The sequence below is a fragment of a genome, unplaced genomic scaffold (assembly GCF_019419815.1).
Source record: "Pyrus x bretschneideri cultivar Hongxiangsu unplaced genomic scaffold, Pyrus_bretschneideri_v1 Contig6, whole genome shotgun sequence".
Taxonomy (NCBI): domain Eukaryota; kingdom Viridiplantae; phylum Streptophyta; class Magnoliopsida; order Rosales; family Rosaceae; genus Pyrus; species Pyrus x bretschneideri.
Genome location: NW_025999798.1, coordinates 1,057,515 through 1,075,929, shown reverse-complemented (window position 1 = coordinate 1,075,929; position 18,415 = coordinate 1,057,515). Strand labels below are relative to the sequence as shown.

At 38.5% G+C, this 18,415-nt stretch overlaps 3 protein-coding genes across 5 annotated transcripts; 2 read left to right on the top strand and 1 right to left on the bottom strand.

The window, feature by feature from the left end:
• Nucleotides 1-2,075: 2,075 nt before the first annotated feature.
• On the top strand, nucleotides 2,076-5,195 carry LOC103947368 (rhamnogalacturonan I rhamnosyltransferase 1). Its single transcript, XM_018647449.2, has 8 exons — nucleotides 2,076-2,553; nucleotides 2,736-2,803; nucleotides 2,889-2,977; nucleotides 3,383-3,548; nucleotides 3,645-3,934; nucleotides 4,198-4,402; nucleotides 4,483-4,640; nucleotides 4,751-5,195. The coding sequence occupies exons 1-8, from the start codon at nucleotides 2,217-2,219 to the stop codon at nucleotides 4,995-4,997; spliced, it is 1,560 nt and encodes a 519-aa protein (XP_018502965.2). The 5' UTR covers nucleotides 2,076-2,216; the 3' UTR covers nucleotides 4,998-5,195.
• A 4,793-nt stretch (nucleotides 5,196-9,988) lies between these two features.
• Nucleotides 9,989-14,350, top strand: LOC103947369 (rhamnogalacturonan I rhamnosyltransferase 1-like). 2 transcript variants are annotated; one of them, XM_048572264.1, is made up of 8 exons: nucleotides 9,989-11,554; nucleotides 11,735-11,802; nucleotides 11,892-11,980; nucleotides 12,377-12,542; nucleotides 12,636-12,925; nucleotides 13,176-13,380; nucleotides 13,461-13,618; nucleotides 13,723-14,350. In XM_048572264.1, exons 1-8 carry the CDS (start codon nucleotides 11,287-11,289, stop codon nucleotides 13,949-13,951), a joined length of 1,473 nt encoding a protein of 490 aa, XP_048428221.1. In that variant the 5' UTR covers nucleotides 9,989-11,286; the 3' UTR covers nucleotides 13,952-14,350. The 2 variants fall into 2 exon arrangements, with proteins under 2 accessions (XP_048428221.1, XP_048428222.1); XM_048572265.1 differs by having other exon boundaries at nucleotides 13,716-13,952.
• Nucleotides 14,351-14,502: 152 nt separating this feature from the next.
• Nucleotides 14,503-17,979, bottom strand: LOC103947294 (transcription factor BIM2). 2 transcript variants are annotated; one of them, XM_048572266.1, is made up of 7 exons: nucleotides 17,575-17,977; nucleotides 17,243-17,327; nucleotides 16,651-16,720; nucleotides 16,460-16,555; nucleotides 15,571-15,992; nucleotides 15,175-15,304; nucleotides 14,503-14,914 (listed from the first exon to the last, which is right to left on the bottom strand). In XM_048572266.1, exons 1-7 carry the CDS (start codon nucleotides 17,669-17,671, stop codon nucleotides 14,813-14,815), a joined length of 1,002 nt encoding a protein of 333 aa, XP_048428223.1. In that variant the 5' UTR covers nucleotides 17,672-17,977; the 3' UTR covers nucleotides 14,503-14,812. The 2 variants fall into 2 exon arrangements, with proteins under 2 accessions (XP_048428223.1, XP_048428224.1); XM_048572267.1 differs by having other exon boundaries at nucleotides 14,823-14,954; nucleotides 17,575-17,979.
• Nucleotides 17,980-18,415: the final 436 nt, after the last annotated feature.

Here is an 18,415-nt window from a genome sequence, read left to right as displayed (position 1 = left end):
GGATAAGGCATAACACGTTCTTTTTAGTAGTAAATTAATGTTTTCAACAGCAACAACAACAACAACAAATGTCATACCTACAAAATTGTTTAATGCGCCATGAATAATGTAATAAACTAGAAAAAATTATCAATTTTAAGAAAAGAGATGTCACTAGATTTAGAACTAGTTAACTAATGACTCGATTGTGACATCCCACATCGCCCAGAGAAGTGACCCTTATATGTATATTCCCATCTCTACCTAGCACGAGACCTTTTGGGAGCTCATTGGTTTCGGGTTCCTTAGGAACTCTGAAGTTAAACGAGAAGGGGGCTAGAGCAATCCCATGATGGGTGACCCACTGGGAAGTTGTTCGTGAGTTCCCAAAAACAAAACTGTGAGGGAATGGTAAGCCCAAAGCGGACAATATCGTGCTATGGTGGTGGAGCGGGCTCGGGATGTGACATTTGGTATCAAAGTCTAACCCTAGTCGCGTGTGTGCCGACGAGGACGTCGGGCACCTAAGGGGGGTGGATTGTGACATCCCACATCGCCCAGGGAAGTGATCCTTATATGTATATTCCCATCTTTACCTAGCACGAGGCCATTTGGGAGCTCACTGGCTTCGGGTTCCGTAGGAACTCCGAAGTTAAGAGAGAAGGGGGCTAGAGCAATCCCATGATGGGTGACCTACTGTGAAGTTGCTCGTGAGTTCCCAAAAACAAAACCGTGACGGAATGGTAAACCCAAAGCGGACAATATCGTGCTACAGTGGTGGAGCGGGCCCGGAAAGTGATCCGCCCCGGACCAGGATGTGACATCGATACAATGTGAATAATATGAAACTAAAATTAAATTAGCTAACTTTGTTCAAAAAAAAGAAAAATTAAACTAAGCTAAATACATCAATCATGTGCAACTCATGCATTATTTTCTTTTAATTTTTTATACTCAAAATACAATTTTTATCTTTGTTACTGCAAGAAAACTGACTGTCAAATTATATACCACATATGACATGTGTATGAGGCACAACTCTCTATAGCCATGCAACTCAGTTTCGTCAAGCAAACTAAACCGACCATATTTCTTTTTCAATCTTAAATAACAGAATTAGTGTTATTATCGTTAATAATTAATAAACATTTGGCCCCAATACATCTATCGGTGTCTTTAATAAGCCTGGTATTTGCTATGAATTTCATACGTAATTGGCTTGTCAACTTTTAATTAGGTTTGCTTTATATTAATCATTAATTTGACGTAAATGGTACAAAAAATTGCCAAGATTCGGATTATAATTAAAGATTAAAACCTATCATCTATCTAGTTCACAATTATTTAATTTATTTTCTGAAAAGCACAATCATATATTAACTAGGATCGTGTACGATTGTTTGTTTACTCACAAACGCCTTGAAATTTTTAATCGGATCTATATCTTTTTGCTTTTATTTTGATATTCTTACTTACTTTGAATGGTTTAAACTACAAAAGGTGCGTTAAATTTAATCAAAGTATGTTTGTCCAAAACATCAGAAATGGGCAAGGCAGCTTTTTATTTTTTCGGATATTTTACAACTCTAGTGTGTGTAACGGTCACACCGTCACGTAGTGCTATTACTTTTGAGTTATAATATAAGTGCTTAACTAACATGTTTGTTATTTCATGGACTTAAGATGAAGTAGTAAAACAAATATACATGTTATAATTTGAATAAATTGATAACACCACGTAACGTCAGTGTGTCACACCAAAAAACATCTCTTATAGGTAAGATAAATTCTACAACACTATGGGTCTCAACTCATACAAATTGTTTGATAAAAAATAGTTAGATTTAAAGAGTTTTTCCCATCAATATTCTGACTCGAAGCATATTGGTTTTGTGAAAATGCGCTTTGTCTAACAATTATTAGTATGAAATTGTAGAATGATTGCAACTGGCTTACATTAATTTGGCTGCAATTAAATGGTTGATGTATGACTATTTCTCTCTCCTTTCATGCCTAACGGTAATGAATAATATAACTCTCAATATTTATGAATTATGAGAGTGCATGAGCTCCCTTTAAAAGCAACACTGTATCTCCATTGTTAGCTCGTGGCTTCTCAGGCCAGCTTTGTTATCCAAAAAGCCGGTCAGAAAAAACCGCCTCAAAATTCCTATTTTTTATATTTGCTGTCACTGCAAGAGCTACTTCATATATATAGTTGAAGTAGTATTGTGGAGATGGAAAAAACTAAACGTGCTTTCGAAGAGTCTGAATTTGGGGAGGCCAAGGTGAAGCAACATAAGATGGAACACTATTTGAAGTACTTTGGAGAAATCAAGGTGGACAAATTCATAGGAGGATTCAACTTCAAGGGCGAGAGGTTGAGGAGCTTGATCATTGCGCAGTCACAGTTATGCAGACTCAAGTTGTTTGCTTTTGTAACCACAACCATGCTGCTTCTCTGCGTCTGCGCGGTGCAGCTGAGCACGCTCAGCGATGTGATGAAGCCCCGGGTTTTCATGTTTCGCTCGAATTCTCAAACCATCACCCCGCCACAAATTACTGGAATTGAAAGTAAGTGTCCACAACTTTCTCATAAGGTTAATAATATTTGTTATTTATGCCAGCCGTTAGTTTGATATACATTGTTAGCTCGTTTTGTTTTTATAACTAAAGCTTTTAAGGCAACTGGTGTCTAACACGGTTTCTTACAATTGTCAAGATTTTGGTTTGAAGACTCGTGTTCATTTTTGTAGGAGATTATGAGAATAATGGATATCTGATGGTCTCATCCAATGGAGGATTGAATCAAATGCGAACTGGGGTAAGTACTTTTTCTAATATTTTTCCTATTTTGCATTAATATTCTTGAAAACTCAAGTAATGCTCTTAAAAATCTTACACTGCAGATTTGTGACATGGTGGCTATTGCAAGTTTTATGAATGTCACGCTTATAGTTCCTGAGTTGGACAATACCTCCTTTTGGAATGACCGCAGGTTAGTCAAATTACAACTCTCTCCCTATGTCTTTCACTTAAACTGGAGTAAGGCAGTATGGCCATATGGCTCCCCAAACCGCTATTGCAAAAGCTTAAGATTCATGTACTTTGGTTCTTCCAACTCAACTCTGGTCCTACTCGGCATAAGAGATGCGTTAGTAAGAACAAATTCTAGAGTCCGCTTGTCAAACCACGTGGCTGTGCGACCATACACAGTTAAAAAAGGTCGTCTGTATTTTCTTTTCTCCCGTCCCTACCCATTATCCCACCTAATTCTCTCTAAAGCCGTGTATGGTCGGTCAGACAAAACCTTTTCTCCCTAGTCCCTAGTCAGGCAACCCTACCCAAGTACCTTCGTTAACAATAAATTAAATCTGACAGAGTTGAATACTTAATTTTGCAGTGGATTTGAAGACATATTTGATGTGGATTACTTCATTGCCTCTCTGAGAGATGAGGTCAGGATACTAAAAGCTCTGCCTGATAAGCAGAAAAGAAGAGTAAAGAAAGCTACCCTCTATTCCATGCCTCCTGTTAGCTGGTCTAACATGACATATTACTACGAACTGGTAGTTAAAAGATTAATTCATTAATCATCGTCATTGTGTTACTAAAATTAATGTTAATTACCACTAATCTTTTGTCAATACTTGATTCGTAAGCAGATTCTTCCTCGCGTAAAGAAGTATGAAGTGCTGCATTTCACTAAGACTGATGCCAGGCTTGCGAATAATGGGATCCCGAAAGAAGTTCAGAAACTGCGGTGCAAAGCGAATTATAGAGCTCTGAGATTCACTCCTCCTATTGAGGAACTGGGAAAGAAGATTGTCAGGATTCTGAGGGAAAAGGGTCCATTCCTAGTTCTTCATCTGAGATATGAAATGGACATGTTGGCATTTTCTGGTTGTACGGAAGGTTGCAATGCCAAAGAAATTGAAGAACTGACAAATATGAGGTTAGAGTGAGAAGAAAATCTTTGGTAGGGCAGTCTGATCACGTTATTCTTAGGACATCTCTCACAAGTATAGGGACAATGTGGGGTTTGGTGAAACTCAAATGAAGAGGGACCGGCTCGTTTATAAGATCTTCACAATGAATGACGTGGTCAGACTACTCTGAAGATTTTCTCAATCTTAATTTCACTTCCCTTAAGTTGTTTCTTTTCATTAATCCAATGGTGCTATGAAATTAACTTGCAAATGTTAATATATTAAATAGATTTGCTTACCCATGGTGGAAGGAGAAAATAATAGATTCTGATAAGAAAAGAAGAGCTGGGACGTGCCCTTTAACACCTGAGGAAACTGCACTTGCACTGAGGGCTTTGGATATTGATCCTGGCATCCAGGTTTATATCGCTGCTGGCGATATATATGGCGGAGAAAGGAGAATGGCGTCTCTGAGACTAGCCTTTCCCCATATGGTTAGTTGCTTGGACCTCAAGAAACAACTCAATTACAAGTATTATACCCATGTTCGAAGCTTATTATCGTCTGCCAACAGGTTAAAAAAGAGACGTTGCTGCAATCCTCTGACCTCGAGCCCTTTTGGAACCATTCAAACCAAATGGCAGCGTTGGATTATATGGTGTCACTGGAAAGCGACATCTTCGTTTCTAGTTATAAAGGAAACATGGCAAGTGTTGTTGAAGGCCATAGAAGGTATGTAACATATGTTACCAATATATTTTTCATTACCCTATTAATTTCTTTCTCAAAACATTTGATACATATGTATACATACAAATGTGTGTGTGCACGCGGGGGTGCAGGTACTTGGGATTCAGGACGACGATTCGGCTACATAGAAAGCTTTTGGTGGAACTGACAGACCAGTACAAGAATGGAAGTCTGAGCTGGGATGAATTTTCGCAGGCAGTGAAAACAGGGCACGCTAATCGCATGGGAAGCCCAACTCAAAGATTGGAGATTCCTGGCAAGCCGAAGGAAGAAGAATATTTCTATAACAATCCCCAGGAATGTTTGCCACAAATTGTTGAAAAACCAAAAGGTCTTTGATATATCGAAGATAAACTTCGCTACAAGTCTGATTAGTGTAGCTTTCACACCGTGAGACCAGTGTGGGACCAAAATGTAAAATGTCTCATATTATTATGAAAGGTACCCAACGAACGACGTTGTACAATTCCCCAGCCAGCGTCACCATATGTAAAATAGTTTTTCTTTGAAATTTGAAATAAACATATAAGGAGAGAATTTAGGGTTTTGTGATGTTTTTCCCCTCTTTTATGAAAGCAGTTTTGATATCGAAAATCTTTCAAACCTTTACGTCTAATGAAATCTTTGTCAATGGAAAAAGAGGATAGTTTCATAAAAAAAATCAAACACTTGGTAGCTAGTCCTTCGAGACTGAATAATCCTTACCACAGAGACACAGATGCAAGCATGCCAATGATTGTTCTAAACTAATAATGCTCGAGAACTAACAAGTAATAGCACCTACATTCGAAACAATTACTAAAATATGGGTGACCGCATCTCCTAACACGGGGTCGTTCGTCGAAGAGATCTATAACTGTAGGAAATTGTTCCCAACATGTGTTCAATGAAATATGCAAAGGAAAAAAACCAAAGCACTGCTTGTGCACTAACCAGAAGATGGACACTAAGATATCCCAAGGCAGAATACAGAAGTAAAAATATGGGTGACGATGGAGAATAAGGAGATGCCGCACTAGTTTTATGTCTTGAGGCGCTTATGAGCTTGATCGCCAGTCCTCTCCACTGCCAGCGCCCCTAAAATGCGCCATCTTCTGATTGCTTGAATGGGAATTCTCATTATCAGGGAAAGCAATAAAAAAAATTCGACTTTGTCTTTCCTGTCTGTGAGAACGAGTGAAAAGCTGTTTAATGTCTTCCAAAAAAAAAAAAAAAAAAAAAAAGAAAAAGGCATGGCATATCTGCAAAATTGTAATGCGCGATGAACAATGTAGTAAACTAGAAAAATTTATCAATTTGGGAGCAGTTTATGCACTTGATGTTTAGGTGCTTTAATTTTAAGGAAAACTAATGAGATAAGCTTGAAAATTTTGAATTTTAATGATAAAGATAAAATAAAGGGTAAATTGAATAGTACCAGGATTGACTTTTTAGTATAAAAATGTTCTTTTTCGTTAAAGTGAACAGTACTGTGGGCTTTTCGTTAAAACTCCCTTAATTTTAAGAAAAGAAATATCACTACACTTAAAGCTAGTTAACTAATAAATATAAATAATATAAAATTAAATCTAAATTAGCTAAATACATCACAAGTGGTCATTTACTACAGTGGTAGAAATGTGTTAAGTCCTTACATAATGACGTGGGTTCAAACTTGCTCGGTCGCTAACCTAAGATCTAATCTAACAAAATCTATTGTTTGACAAAAAAAAAAAAAAAAAAAAGCTAAATACATCAATCATGTGAAACTCATACATTATTTTGTTTTAATTTTATTTACTTTGTTACTGCAAGAAAATTGACTGTCAAATTATATATCACATGTGACATGTGTACGAGGCACCACTTTCTGTAGCCATGCAATCACAGTCTCAGTTTCGTCAAGCAAACTAAATCGACTATATTTCCCTTTCAGTCTTAAATAACAAAATTAGTGTTATTATCGTTAATAATTAATAGACATTTGGGCCCAATACATCTATCGGTGTCTTTAATAAACCTGGTATGTGCTGTGAATTAATTTCATGAGTAATTGGCTTGTAAACTTTTAAGGTTTGCTTTGTATTAATCATTAACTTACGTAAGTGGTACCAAAAATTTCCAAGATTCGGATTATAATTAAAGATTAAAACCTATCACCCATGTAGTTCACAAATTTTTAATCGGATCGATATCTTTGTGCTCTTATTTTGATATTCTTAATTACTTTGAATGGTGTAAAGTACAAAAGGTGCGTCAAAATTAATCAAAGTGTGTTGTCCAAAACATTCAGAAATGGGGAATGGTGCTCTCTCTCTCTCTCTCTCTCTCTCTCTCTCTCTCTCTCTCTCTCTCTCTCTCTCTATATATATATATATATAACTTTACCTTTTTATTTTTTCAGACATGTCACAACTTTGTGGTGACAGTCACACCGTCATATGGTGTTATTATTATGAGTTATAATATGAGTGCATGACTAACATCAAGCATGTTTCATGGACTTTGATAGGTGCATTATTTATCATATTTTCATAATAATTATCCCTATGTTTTGTGTGACAGCCCGTCCCGAAAATATCGAAAACGTACGTGTGAAAAGACAGTTTTGCCCCTAGCTCGATTTCGTTACGTTTATTGTTTGTTTTTGGGGTTTTGTTGGCATGTTTGGTGCCACACACACCTTCCCACACACCACAACCTTTCTCCCTGTTTCTCTGCACCTGTCCCGAGCCCCATTCCTTCTCTTTTTCTTCGAAAACGTACGGACACACACACAAGCACACTAAACCTCCACAGATCGAAGGAACTGAGCACATATTCGAGCTCGTGAGGCTCGTACGAGTCCAACCATACCATTTCCAGGTAAGAACTCCAACGTTTTCACGTCGATTCGACGATGTCCGATTTGGGTACTATTCATGCACACGTGATTTCTCACGTTTTAAGGAAAATGAAGCTTGTAGATAGCTTGGTGAGGTCCCAAGGAGGCTCGGAGTAGTTCGTTTGAAGGAATTGGACGTCGGGATCGTTGGTTTCGAAGTTGGCCGGAGTTGGTTCGATTTTTCAGGTGAGATTTCGTGGTTTTTAGCCCTTAAAAGTTGTATGGTTGTGTTCCTCTAGTTCTAGGCTTCATTTTGGTACCAAAATCGTGGAATTTGGTTGAAAAACGAAGGAGTTAGGACGTTTTAAAAAATTTTCCAGTTTTCCGGCGCCGGCGACGTCGCTGGAGGTTCGCCAGGGAAGAAGACGGAATATTCCGTCAAGTCTGACGGAATATTCCTGACGCCGTTGACGGAATCCGTTAGGGATAACGGAATATTCCCTACGGCGTCAGTTGACGTCGTCAGCATGCCAGGCACATGCCTGCGCGTGTGGCCGTGCCTTGGCCTGCGCGTGGGGGCGCGTGCGGCTGTGAAAATTTTTTCTAAAAATTTGTGGATGTTCGTGAGGTTGAGTAGATCACGTTGGTGTATTCATACACCCCATTTGAGCAATGTATGAGAAGTTATTTCGAAAGTTTGGTTATGTGCTTTAAAATTAACGTTTTTATAGTTATTTCACATATAGGTGAGACATATCCCGAGGACGAGCGTGGTCACTCGAGGCAGGGGGGCTACGACCCTTCCACTTATCAATGAGTGGGCTTTTGGTTTTCCGTATATACCTATATACGTATATTTTCCCAGAATTAATATAAATGTTTATTAGTTATATGCCATGCATTATATTATCGTCACTTATGCATTATTAGTTGCATTATTGGGCGTATATATTTTTATACATATGCATATTTGGTGCTGTGGACGCACAGGTAAGTGCCAGGTAAATGTTATTCATGTTTACTTTCAAATGGTGATTCGAGATGCTTAGAGAGCTCATAACCTGCACCCCCGGTGTTAGTGCTCCCGCCCAGAGTAGGGCACAGTCCTTCACGTGTTGTTCACCTCCCGCACCACACGCTCAGCTTGGATCCAAGTTAGGTGCACAATCCTGTCGTACAGACCACTTTAGGTGGTTCCGACTTGTAGGTGACCCGCGATTATTCGCACAGCCTTCACGTGATCGTAGCACTTGAGCGTTTATATGTATTACACCCAGGCCTGTCGTACAGACCACTTTAGGTGGTTCCGACTCGTGGGCAGGTTTAGTTATTGTGATTGAGATTTGAGCTCTAGATGCAGCCGCACAGGTCACGTTAGGTGACTCCGGCTGCCAGATTATATATTATTGATGTGATTTATACCTGAGCACTTGCATTTCATTCTGAGGTCCCGATATGGCATATATTTTAGCATCATTGGCATATTTATATTTACGTACATATGTTTATTTTCTGGGAAGTATACAGGTTTTACGACGAGGGGTTAGAGTATGTTTTTGAAATGGTTTTCGAAAAGCTTTGTTTTTGCCCACTCACGCTTTTGTTTTGCGCCCCTCCAGGTTCTAGCTACATAGCAGGTTCGGTGGTTTCCCAGAGGGCTTTCTCGGCATTTCTGACAGACGATCACCAGCGTAGGGCCACCTTCGGGTGTACTGTTGTAACGTCATTTTAGTTGGACTGCTTTAGGCTTTCTGCTCTGGACTTGTGTCACTTACGCTAGCACTTATTACTTCTACCTTATGTATGCTAGTTTTATTTATTCGTACTTTTACGTTACTACTTTTTAGCTTCCACATTGTGCACATGGTTACGTCACTTCCACGTGACGGCCAGCATGCCCTAATCTCGATCGGGGTGTGTCATTTTGTTAAGGAATTGATCTTAAAAGAGCTTTATTACTTTCCTTTTCTCAGTTTCAGCCATTATGTGCACTTATGACGTTTTTGTGATAATTCGACTTTCCGGAGGAGTTTTGATGCAATGCCAATTGGAGAAGGAAGCTATGAGGCTGAAAATCGTTATGTCCAAATTTCATAATTTTCCATGGAACCATTCATTCCAGTTTTACAAATCAATTCTGCAGAAGTTGTTTTCCCGTCAGAATTGCGCAGCTGTGGGAGAATAGAGATTTGAAGGCCTTCCCGATTTTTCCTAGTGGTGTGCGATGTATACTTGGAAAGATAAGAGATAAAGATACGTTTCCCATATTTTTACAGAATTTTCCAGAAGATAAATCGGCCCCAAAACTGGCATGCAAGACAGATAACGTATTTCCCAAGTCAAGAAGTATTCTTTCCTAGTTTGTGTCATTAATTGTTTAGGAGTTTGTTTTGTTTTAGGAGAGTTTCTCCCAAACCTTTTAGGGTTTTTCTAGTATAAATAAGTGCCCTAAGCTCTCTCTTAGATATCCATCCACCCCCGCATCCCCCTATATCACCCACACCATACTATACCATTCACCATCTCCGCAATAAGTGAAGAAGAGCTTAGGGATGTGCTTTGCCATGGACTCCAGGTTCTATCTTCTTTTATTTTTATTTCTATGTGTAACTAAGTTATTTTCTAAGGTTTATGATGAAGCCATGACATGAATATTTGCGAAGTACTTTGTTAATTATTATCCGATTATATGTCATATTATATTTTTAATCTTTGTGGGTATTTTATTTTAGGTTCGAATTTCTAATGACTGATCATCTTTAGGAATTTTGCATCTAGATGGTTAGATAAATCTATGAGGATGACCAATATCAAGCTCGTCCTACTTACTTGGTTGACATGATTCTTCTATGCTTAATGGGTTTTTATGTGTTTAATTGTATGCCTAACCAATATGATATAATTATCATGTAGAGATACAAGAGTTGATGCCTGACCACGGATTAATTCATACCTTAGAAAGAACAACCTTTAACATTGGCATGGTTATTGGATAGTAATTGGCTCTAGGAAAAGTAAATAGGATTGTTATTGGTGGATTCATAACCTTAGGTTTTCTTATGTCGTGTGTTTGTTTTAGTTAATTGTCTTTTCTTTTTCTTGTTAATTTTAGTCTTACTCAATTATTCAATTCAATATATCCTTTGTTTGTTTAATTAAGTCTAGCATGCTTAATCGGTTAAATTGGTGTTAAAGCAATACCTGTGGGATCGACCTCGTATTCGCATATATTACTACAATTGATTCGTGCGCTTGCGAGTTTAATTTGGTTTAAATTAATCTATTATTTAGGTTGGTTTAAATACACATCGGACTTAAGATGAAGTAATAAAAATAGATATATGTGTTATAAATTAAAGAATTGATAACACCACGTAGTGTCAGTGTGTCACACCACAAAACTTCCAAGATAAATTCTACAACGTGAAAATATGCTTGTCTAACAATTATGAGTATGAAACTGTAGTTGCCTTACTTTAATTTGGTTGCAAATGAATGGTTGATGTATGACTCTTTCTCTCTTTTCTTTCATGCCTAACCGTAATCAATAACACAACTCTCAATATTTATGAATTATGGGAGTGCATGAGCTCCCTTTAAAAGCAACAATGTATCTCCATTTTTAGACGCGGCTCCTCAGGCCAGCTTTGTTATACAAAAAGCTGGTCGATAAAAACCGCCTCAAAATTTCTATTTTTTAATATTTGCTGTCACTGGAAGAGCTAGTTCATATATATGGTTGAAGAAGTATTGTGAAGATGGAAAAAAACTAAAGATGGTTTCGAAGGGTCTGAATTTGGGGAGGCCAAGGTGAAGCAACATAAGATGGAACACAATTTGAAGTACTTTGGAGGAATCAAAGTGGACAAATTGATAGGAGGATCCAACTTCAAAGGCGAGAGGTTGACGAGCTTGATCATTGCGCAGTCACGGTTATGCAGACTCAAGTTGTTTGCTTTTACAGCCACAACCACGCTGCTTCTCATCTGCGTCTGCGCGGTGCAGCTGAGCACGCTCAGCGATGTAACCCGGGTTTTGATGTTTCGCTCGAATTCTCAAACCATCACTCAGCCACAAATTACTGGAACTGAAAGTGAGTGTCCACAACTTTCTCATAAGGTTAATAATATTTGTTATTTATGCCAGTGGTTAGTTTGATATACATTGTTGGCTTGTTTTTTTGATAACATAAGCTTTTCGGGCACGTAGTTGTCTAACACGGTATCTTACAATTGTCAAGATTTGGTTTGAAGACTTGTGTTCATTTTTGCAGGGAATTCTGAGAATAATGGATATCTGATGGTCTCATCCAATGGAGGATTGAATCAAATGCGGGCTGGTGTAAGTACTTTTCTGCTTATATTTTATTCTTAATTTGCATTGATATTCTTGAAAATTCAAGTACTGCTCTTCAATATCTTACGCTGCAGATTTGTGACATGGTGGCTATTGCAAGTTTTATGAATGTCACGCTTATAGTTCCTGAGTTGGACAATACCTCCTTTTGGAATGATCGCAGGTTAGTCAAATTACAACTCTCTCTCCCTATGTCTTTCACTTAAACTTGAGTAGGGTGCCTTGTCAAACCACTATTACAAAAGCATAAGATCCATGCCCTTTGGTTTTCTTCCAACTCAACTCTGATCCCACTCGGTATGAGAGATGCCTTAGTTAGAACAAATTTTAGAGTCTGCCTGTTAGACCACGTGATTGTGCTATTGCACGTAATTAAAGAGGGTCGTTTGTATTTTCTTTTCTCCCGTCCCTACCCATGATACCATCCGATTCTCTCAATAGCCGTATATGGTCGGTCGGACAAATGTTTTTCTCCCGAGTCACTAGTGAGGCAACCCCAGCCAAGTACCTTCATTAACAATAAATTAAATCTGACAGAGTTGAATACTTAATTTTGCAGTCGGTTTGAAGATATATTTGATGTGGATTACTTCATTGCATCTCTGAGAGATGAAGTCAGGATACTAAAAGCTCTGCCTGATAAGCAGAAAAGAAGAGTAGAGATAGCTACCCTCTATTCCATGGCTCCTGTTAGCTGGGCCAACATGAAATATTACTACGAACTGGTATTTAAGATTAATTCTTTAATCATTGCCATTGTGTTATACTATTAATGTTAATTACAACTAATCTTTTGTTAATACTTGATTCGTACGCAGATTCTTCCTCGCATAAAGAAGAATGAAGTGCTGCATTTCACTCAGGCCGATACCAGGCTTGCGAATAATGGGATCCCCAAGGAGGTTCAGAAACTGCGGTGCAAAGCGAATTACAGAGCTCTGAGATTCACTCCTCCTATTGAGGAACTGGGAAAGAAGATTGTTAGGATTCTGAGGGAAAAGGGTCCATTCCTAGTTCTTCATCTGAGATATGAAATGGACATGTTGGCATTTTCTGGTTGTACGGAAGGTTGCAATGCCAAAGAAATTGAAGAATTAACAAATATGAGGTTAGAGTGAGAAGAAAATCTTTGGTAAGGCAGTATGATCACGTCATTCTTATGACATCTCTCAAAAGTATAGACAGTGTGAGGTCCCGTGAAAACCCAATTGACCGGCTTGTTTGTAAGAACTTCATAACGTGGTCAGACCGCTCTAAAGATTTTAAGATTTTCTCAATCTTAATTTCAGTTCCTTTTTAGTTGTTTCTTTTCATAAATTCAAATATGATTAACTTGCGGATGTTAATATATTAAACAGGTTTGCTTACCCATGGTGGAAGCAGAAAATAATAGATTCTGTTAAGAAAAGAAGAGTTGGGGCGTGCCCCTTAACTCCTGAGGAAACTGCACTTGCACTGAGGGCTTTGGATATTGATCCTGGCACCCAAGTTTATATCGCTGCCGGCGATATATATGGCGGAGAAAGAAGAATGGTGCCTCTGAGACTAGCCTTTCCCCATACGGTTAGTTGCTTGAACCTCAAGAAACAACTCGATTACAAGTATTATACTCATGTTCAACGCTTATTATCGTCTGCAAACAGGTTAAAAAGGAGACGTTGCTGGAATCCTCCGACCTCGAGCCCTTCAGGAACCATTCAAACCGAATGGCAGCATTGGATTATATGGTGTCATTGGAAAGCGACATCTTCGTTCCTACTTATAAAGGAAACATGGCAAGAATTGTTGAAGGCCATAGAAGGTATGTAACATACGTTACCAATATATTACTATGTTAATTTCTTTCTCAATGACATTTGATACATAATTATACAAACATATGTGTGTGCGTGCACAAGAGCGCAGGTACTTGGGATTCAGGACGACAATTCGGCTACACAGAAAGCTTCTGGTGGAATTGATACGCCAGTACAAGAATGGAAGTCTGAGCTGGAATGAATTTTCACAGGCAGTGAAAACAAGGCACGCTAATCGCATGGGAAGCCCAGCTCCAAGATTGGAGATTCCTGGCAAGCCTAAGGAAGAAGAATATTTCTATAGCAATCCCCAGGAATGTTTGCCACAAATTGTTTAAAAACCAAAAGGTCTCTGATATAGCAGAGATAAACTTCGGTGAACATGTCTGATTAGTGTAGCTTTCACACCGTCAAATCTGTGTCAAACCAAAATATAAGGAGTATCATTATTATCAGAGGTGCCCAAAAGTTGCTCAAAAAACGACGTAGAAACCCCTACCCAAAAATTGGGTAGTGTGGTTGGTATGTACCTTAGATTCCACTTCGCTAGGCAGCATCACTAAAATAAGTATTCTTTTATTTATATTTTCTTTGAAATTTGCAGTAAACATTACAAGCAGAAGATTAGGGTTTTGTGATGTTCCACCATTCAGTCCATCGAGACTAAATGATCCTTGCCACTGATGCAAACTGTTTGCCCTAAACAAATAAGGATAATGCTAGAAGACCAAAATTTGAAACTTAATTTGTAAATCAAATAACCTGTCACCAATAAAAAATAAGCACGTTAATCGACAATTAATAATTCAATTATCTACAACCACATCATTCGGTTTGTAAATTAGGTTTTAAAATTTCGATCTCTCTAGCATTACCCAACAAATAATCCTCGAGACACGAACTAACAACTTTATTACCACGAAATGGCACCTCAATGGCTCCAATTGATACATTCGAAACAATTATGTACGATAAAACTAACATATGGGTGACGGCATTTCCTAACACGGGTTCCTTCCTCAAAGAAATCTATAACTGAGGGAAATTGTTCTCAACATGGGTTCAATGAAATATGTAAAGGAAAAAACCAAAGCACTGCATGTACACTAACCAGAAGATGGACACTAAGACATCCCAAAGCAGAATAAAGGAGTAAAAATATGGGTGACGGCGGAGAAGAAGGAGACTCCACACTAGTTTTATGTCTTGAGGCGCTTATGAGCTTGATCGGAGTCCTCTCCACTGCCAGCGTCCCTAAAATGCGCCATCGTCTGATTGCTTGAATGGGGATTCTCATTATCCTGGAAAGCAATACAAATTTTGAGACTTTATCTTTCCTGTCTGTGAGAACGAATGAAAAACCTTAGCAGAGTCCCGTGTAGCGTAACCATACAGGTTGACAAATCCATAGGAATGGATGGAAAGAGTATTGTAATTTGAAATAAACAGACCCGCATGGTTTAGAAAGATGGTTAACGGAGAGAGTGGTTGGGCAGTGGAAAGAAAAGCAAATAAATGGAACCACTTATACTATTCCAGGTCATCAATACCCAACTTATACCTTAGAAGCAGGTGTTCCAGAGGACAGCCCTCGGTTTGCACGATTCCCAAGATCAATCTGCACTGAGATACTAGCATGCGACAGATCAACACCTGCACTCTGCAGCACTTGGCTCAGAGAGTTTAATAACCTGTTCATAATTTGGACAGTTAGAACTCAGAAGCAGAGAAACTGATCAAGAAAATGCATGACGTACACTGTATCACTGTGATAATATACAAACAACTTGAGCAAATGTGATCAATAATAAGGTCCGGAGTCACAATAGTTAATCGACAGGATCGAAGCAAAACGTAGTACAACAAATATTTCCAAAAGTTAAATGAGACTCATAGTATGTTCTAATTTCGATGTTTCTCAAACTGGTGGTTCTATAACTATAGTTTGAGCACTCACCCTTGTGAATAAACACTTGAGATGCTTATTGTTCCTCCTTCAACTGTCAGCTGCTCGTGTTGGCTCAGTGCATCACTAGCACTAGTGGTGGGACACTGAGTTGATTGAGCATCAGAAATTTGTCCCTGGAGAGGATGGGCAAGCACACCACCACTTCTGACCGGGGGAGTAATGTTTGGTAGTGACATAGGCAGAGGAATCCCCTTGTTCACTATCTCAGGTTGTTGATCCACTATTTTGGAGGCAACATCCCTGCTAGGGTCAGTTTCTACTGGATTCGAAGTGCTGTTTCCCAGCATGTTCGGATTGATAGAGATGTTATTTTCATCAAATTTCCCAGGAAATGGTGACACCGGTGCAGTGTCACTCTTTATGGCCTGAGGATTACCAACAAAACTCTGAACACGCCAGTGACTGTTTCTCTGTTTCATGAAGGAGGTACATGTTAGATCCAAAAGTATCTTTGACAAGAAAGTAAGTGACATATTCAGACGCTATGGTCGTTGTCTTTTGTCCACCAGAAAACATGAATTAGAAGCAGTTTAATATGATTCCACCTTAACAACAATTGAGTCCATCCCATAATTACCCAATTAATCAACTTTTTATGCAAAGAACCAATGACAACAACTCCAAAAGGAAAAAGGTTGCCAAAAATGCTTAGCCAAAGTAGGGCCATAAATAATTACATACTCTTGAAAGGAATTATAGTGTGCTTTATGCAGGACGGGAACTCGGGAAGCAGTCAGATGCTCTGCAGTATAATTACATAGATCAACCCGATTTCTATAGTATGCACATATGCAGCTATTAACACCTGCCTTTGTGCTTTCAGGTGAACATAGTACCTTACACCCAGACTATATAAGACCAAGATTCAGAACAATACCCATGGCATCAACTTTGTGGGCTCAGGACTCCAACCCTGGTATGAACCTTCATATTTGTGGACTTTTTCCTGTAAGTACTGGACATACTCGATCACCTGCAAAAAAAATGATAAATAACCAAGTAAGCTTACAGTGTGGTTTCAAAATTAGTTTGACAACTTGCACAGTTATCCGTACACAAAGAACGTACCTCGAGCAGGAATGATGCCGTATCTCTTTTCTGATCACTATGGGGTATTAGATCTCTCAATATCTGGAACCTGAAAGAAAAATTTAAGCTCCCTTAAGCTCTATTGACAAGTAAATTGACAACTCACTAAACCAATTACACAACAAGAAACACCTAATTCCATGGGCTACCAATCGTAACACCAGAACTTCAACGTCTATGATGTAATGACCATGTGACCGATCCACAGTTTAAACTACATGAACAGATTCCACTTGGTTAAATAAAAACCATGGAAGCTTCAAACTTTATCTACGCTATAGAAGTTGAACTAATCAAGTAATGGACTTGTTTTCAAAGAAGAAATTATATTCGAAAGGCGACAAGTAATTGGCTAAACAAGCACCATCATCAACTAATCAGCTGCTAAGTACCGTACAAACATCAAAAGCACTGTCAAACTAATTACACCAATCCAATAGTATCGAGTAGTAAATAGTGCGCAATGTCCTCCGAATAAACTACCCCGCCCCTTCTGTTTCGAACCCCAATTTGCCAAAGTAAATTTCGAAATGCGAAAATTTGCTGAAGAACAGATGCACATAAAGCTTACCTCTCATTGATCTTGCTCCTCCTCCTCTGCTCTGTGACTGAATGTTTCGATCGAATAGCACTAGCCTTATCGTTGTTCTTAGCATCTAGTTTCCATATCCAAAATCCAGAATTCCAAATTAGAAAACAGAAATGCATGCTTCCCTCTAAACACCCATAAAATCAAAAGGAAAAACATAGCTAAAAACAGTAAAGGTGAAATATTTCGTACTCAAATTCCAATCAAACAAAGAACATTACAATTGCCAATGTAGTAAATCCTCAAATTATAACGTTGGATCTACAAATTCGAGATAACCATGATCGAAAACAAGGTGGTTATAAATATGTCACCTTTGCTGTTGGAATTGGAAGGACCTTCTTTCCTGGAGCCAAACTCCTCCTCGTCGTACTCATCCTCCTCCTGGTTGCCTTTCGCGGCGGTTCTCATCCTCCTCTATGTGAATTCTTATGGGTCTGGATTTAAATTCCAACACTTTATGGACAAATCTGAAAAATACCCGGATAAGAAAATCTCAGATACGTTATGCTCGGCGCCGGAATTGGAGATTTGAGGTGGCTGATTGCGAAATTGAAGACGGCGGAGAATTGGGTTGGGGTGTTTTTTTCGGGTTTTCTGCCGGCAGAGGAACCCCGGTTCAGTTGAGGCAGCTACTGACGCTGGCTTGTAACCACCGTGACTCCGGTTACTCGAGAACTTGATGGAGCAAACATTAGCTTGTGGGTAACCTCACGTGCTTCCGGTGAGGTCACTTAAGTGGGCTTGCTAAAAAGAGAATTTTAACGTAACTGTTCATTTTAACGAAAAATCATATTTTTACATTAAAAAGTTAATATTAGTACTATTCATTGTACTCCTTATTTTGTCATTTTCGTTAAAACTTTCAAGCTATTTTCATTAATTTTTCTTTTTATTTATTTATTTATTATTTTCTCTTTTCTTTTTCCTACTTGGCAAAGCTACGAGGGTTGATGGATTAACGATCACGATGTAATGGACGACCAAAGCTAAGATTATAATCTTTCTCAAACCCATCGTGCAGTACTGGAAAGGTGTTAAGCTTTTACATGACGGCGTGACTTCAAAATTTGTTGGTGACTAATTTATCATATAATCTAACAAAATCTATCGTTTGACAAAAAAAAATTTCAAATTTTGCTTGGGAAAATAATT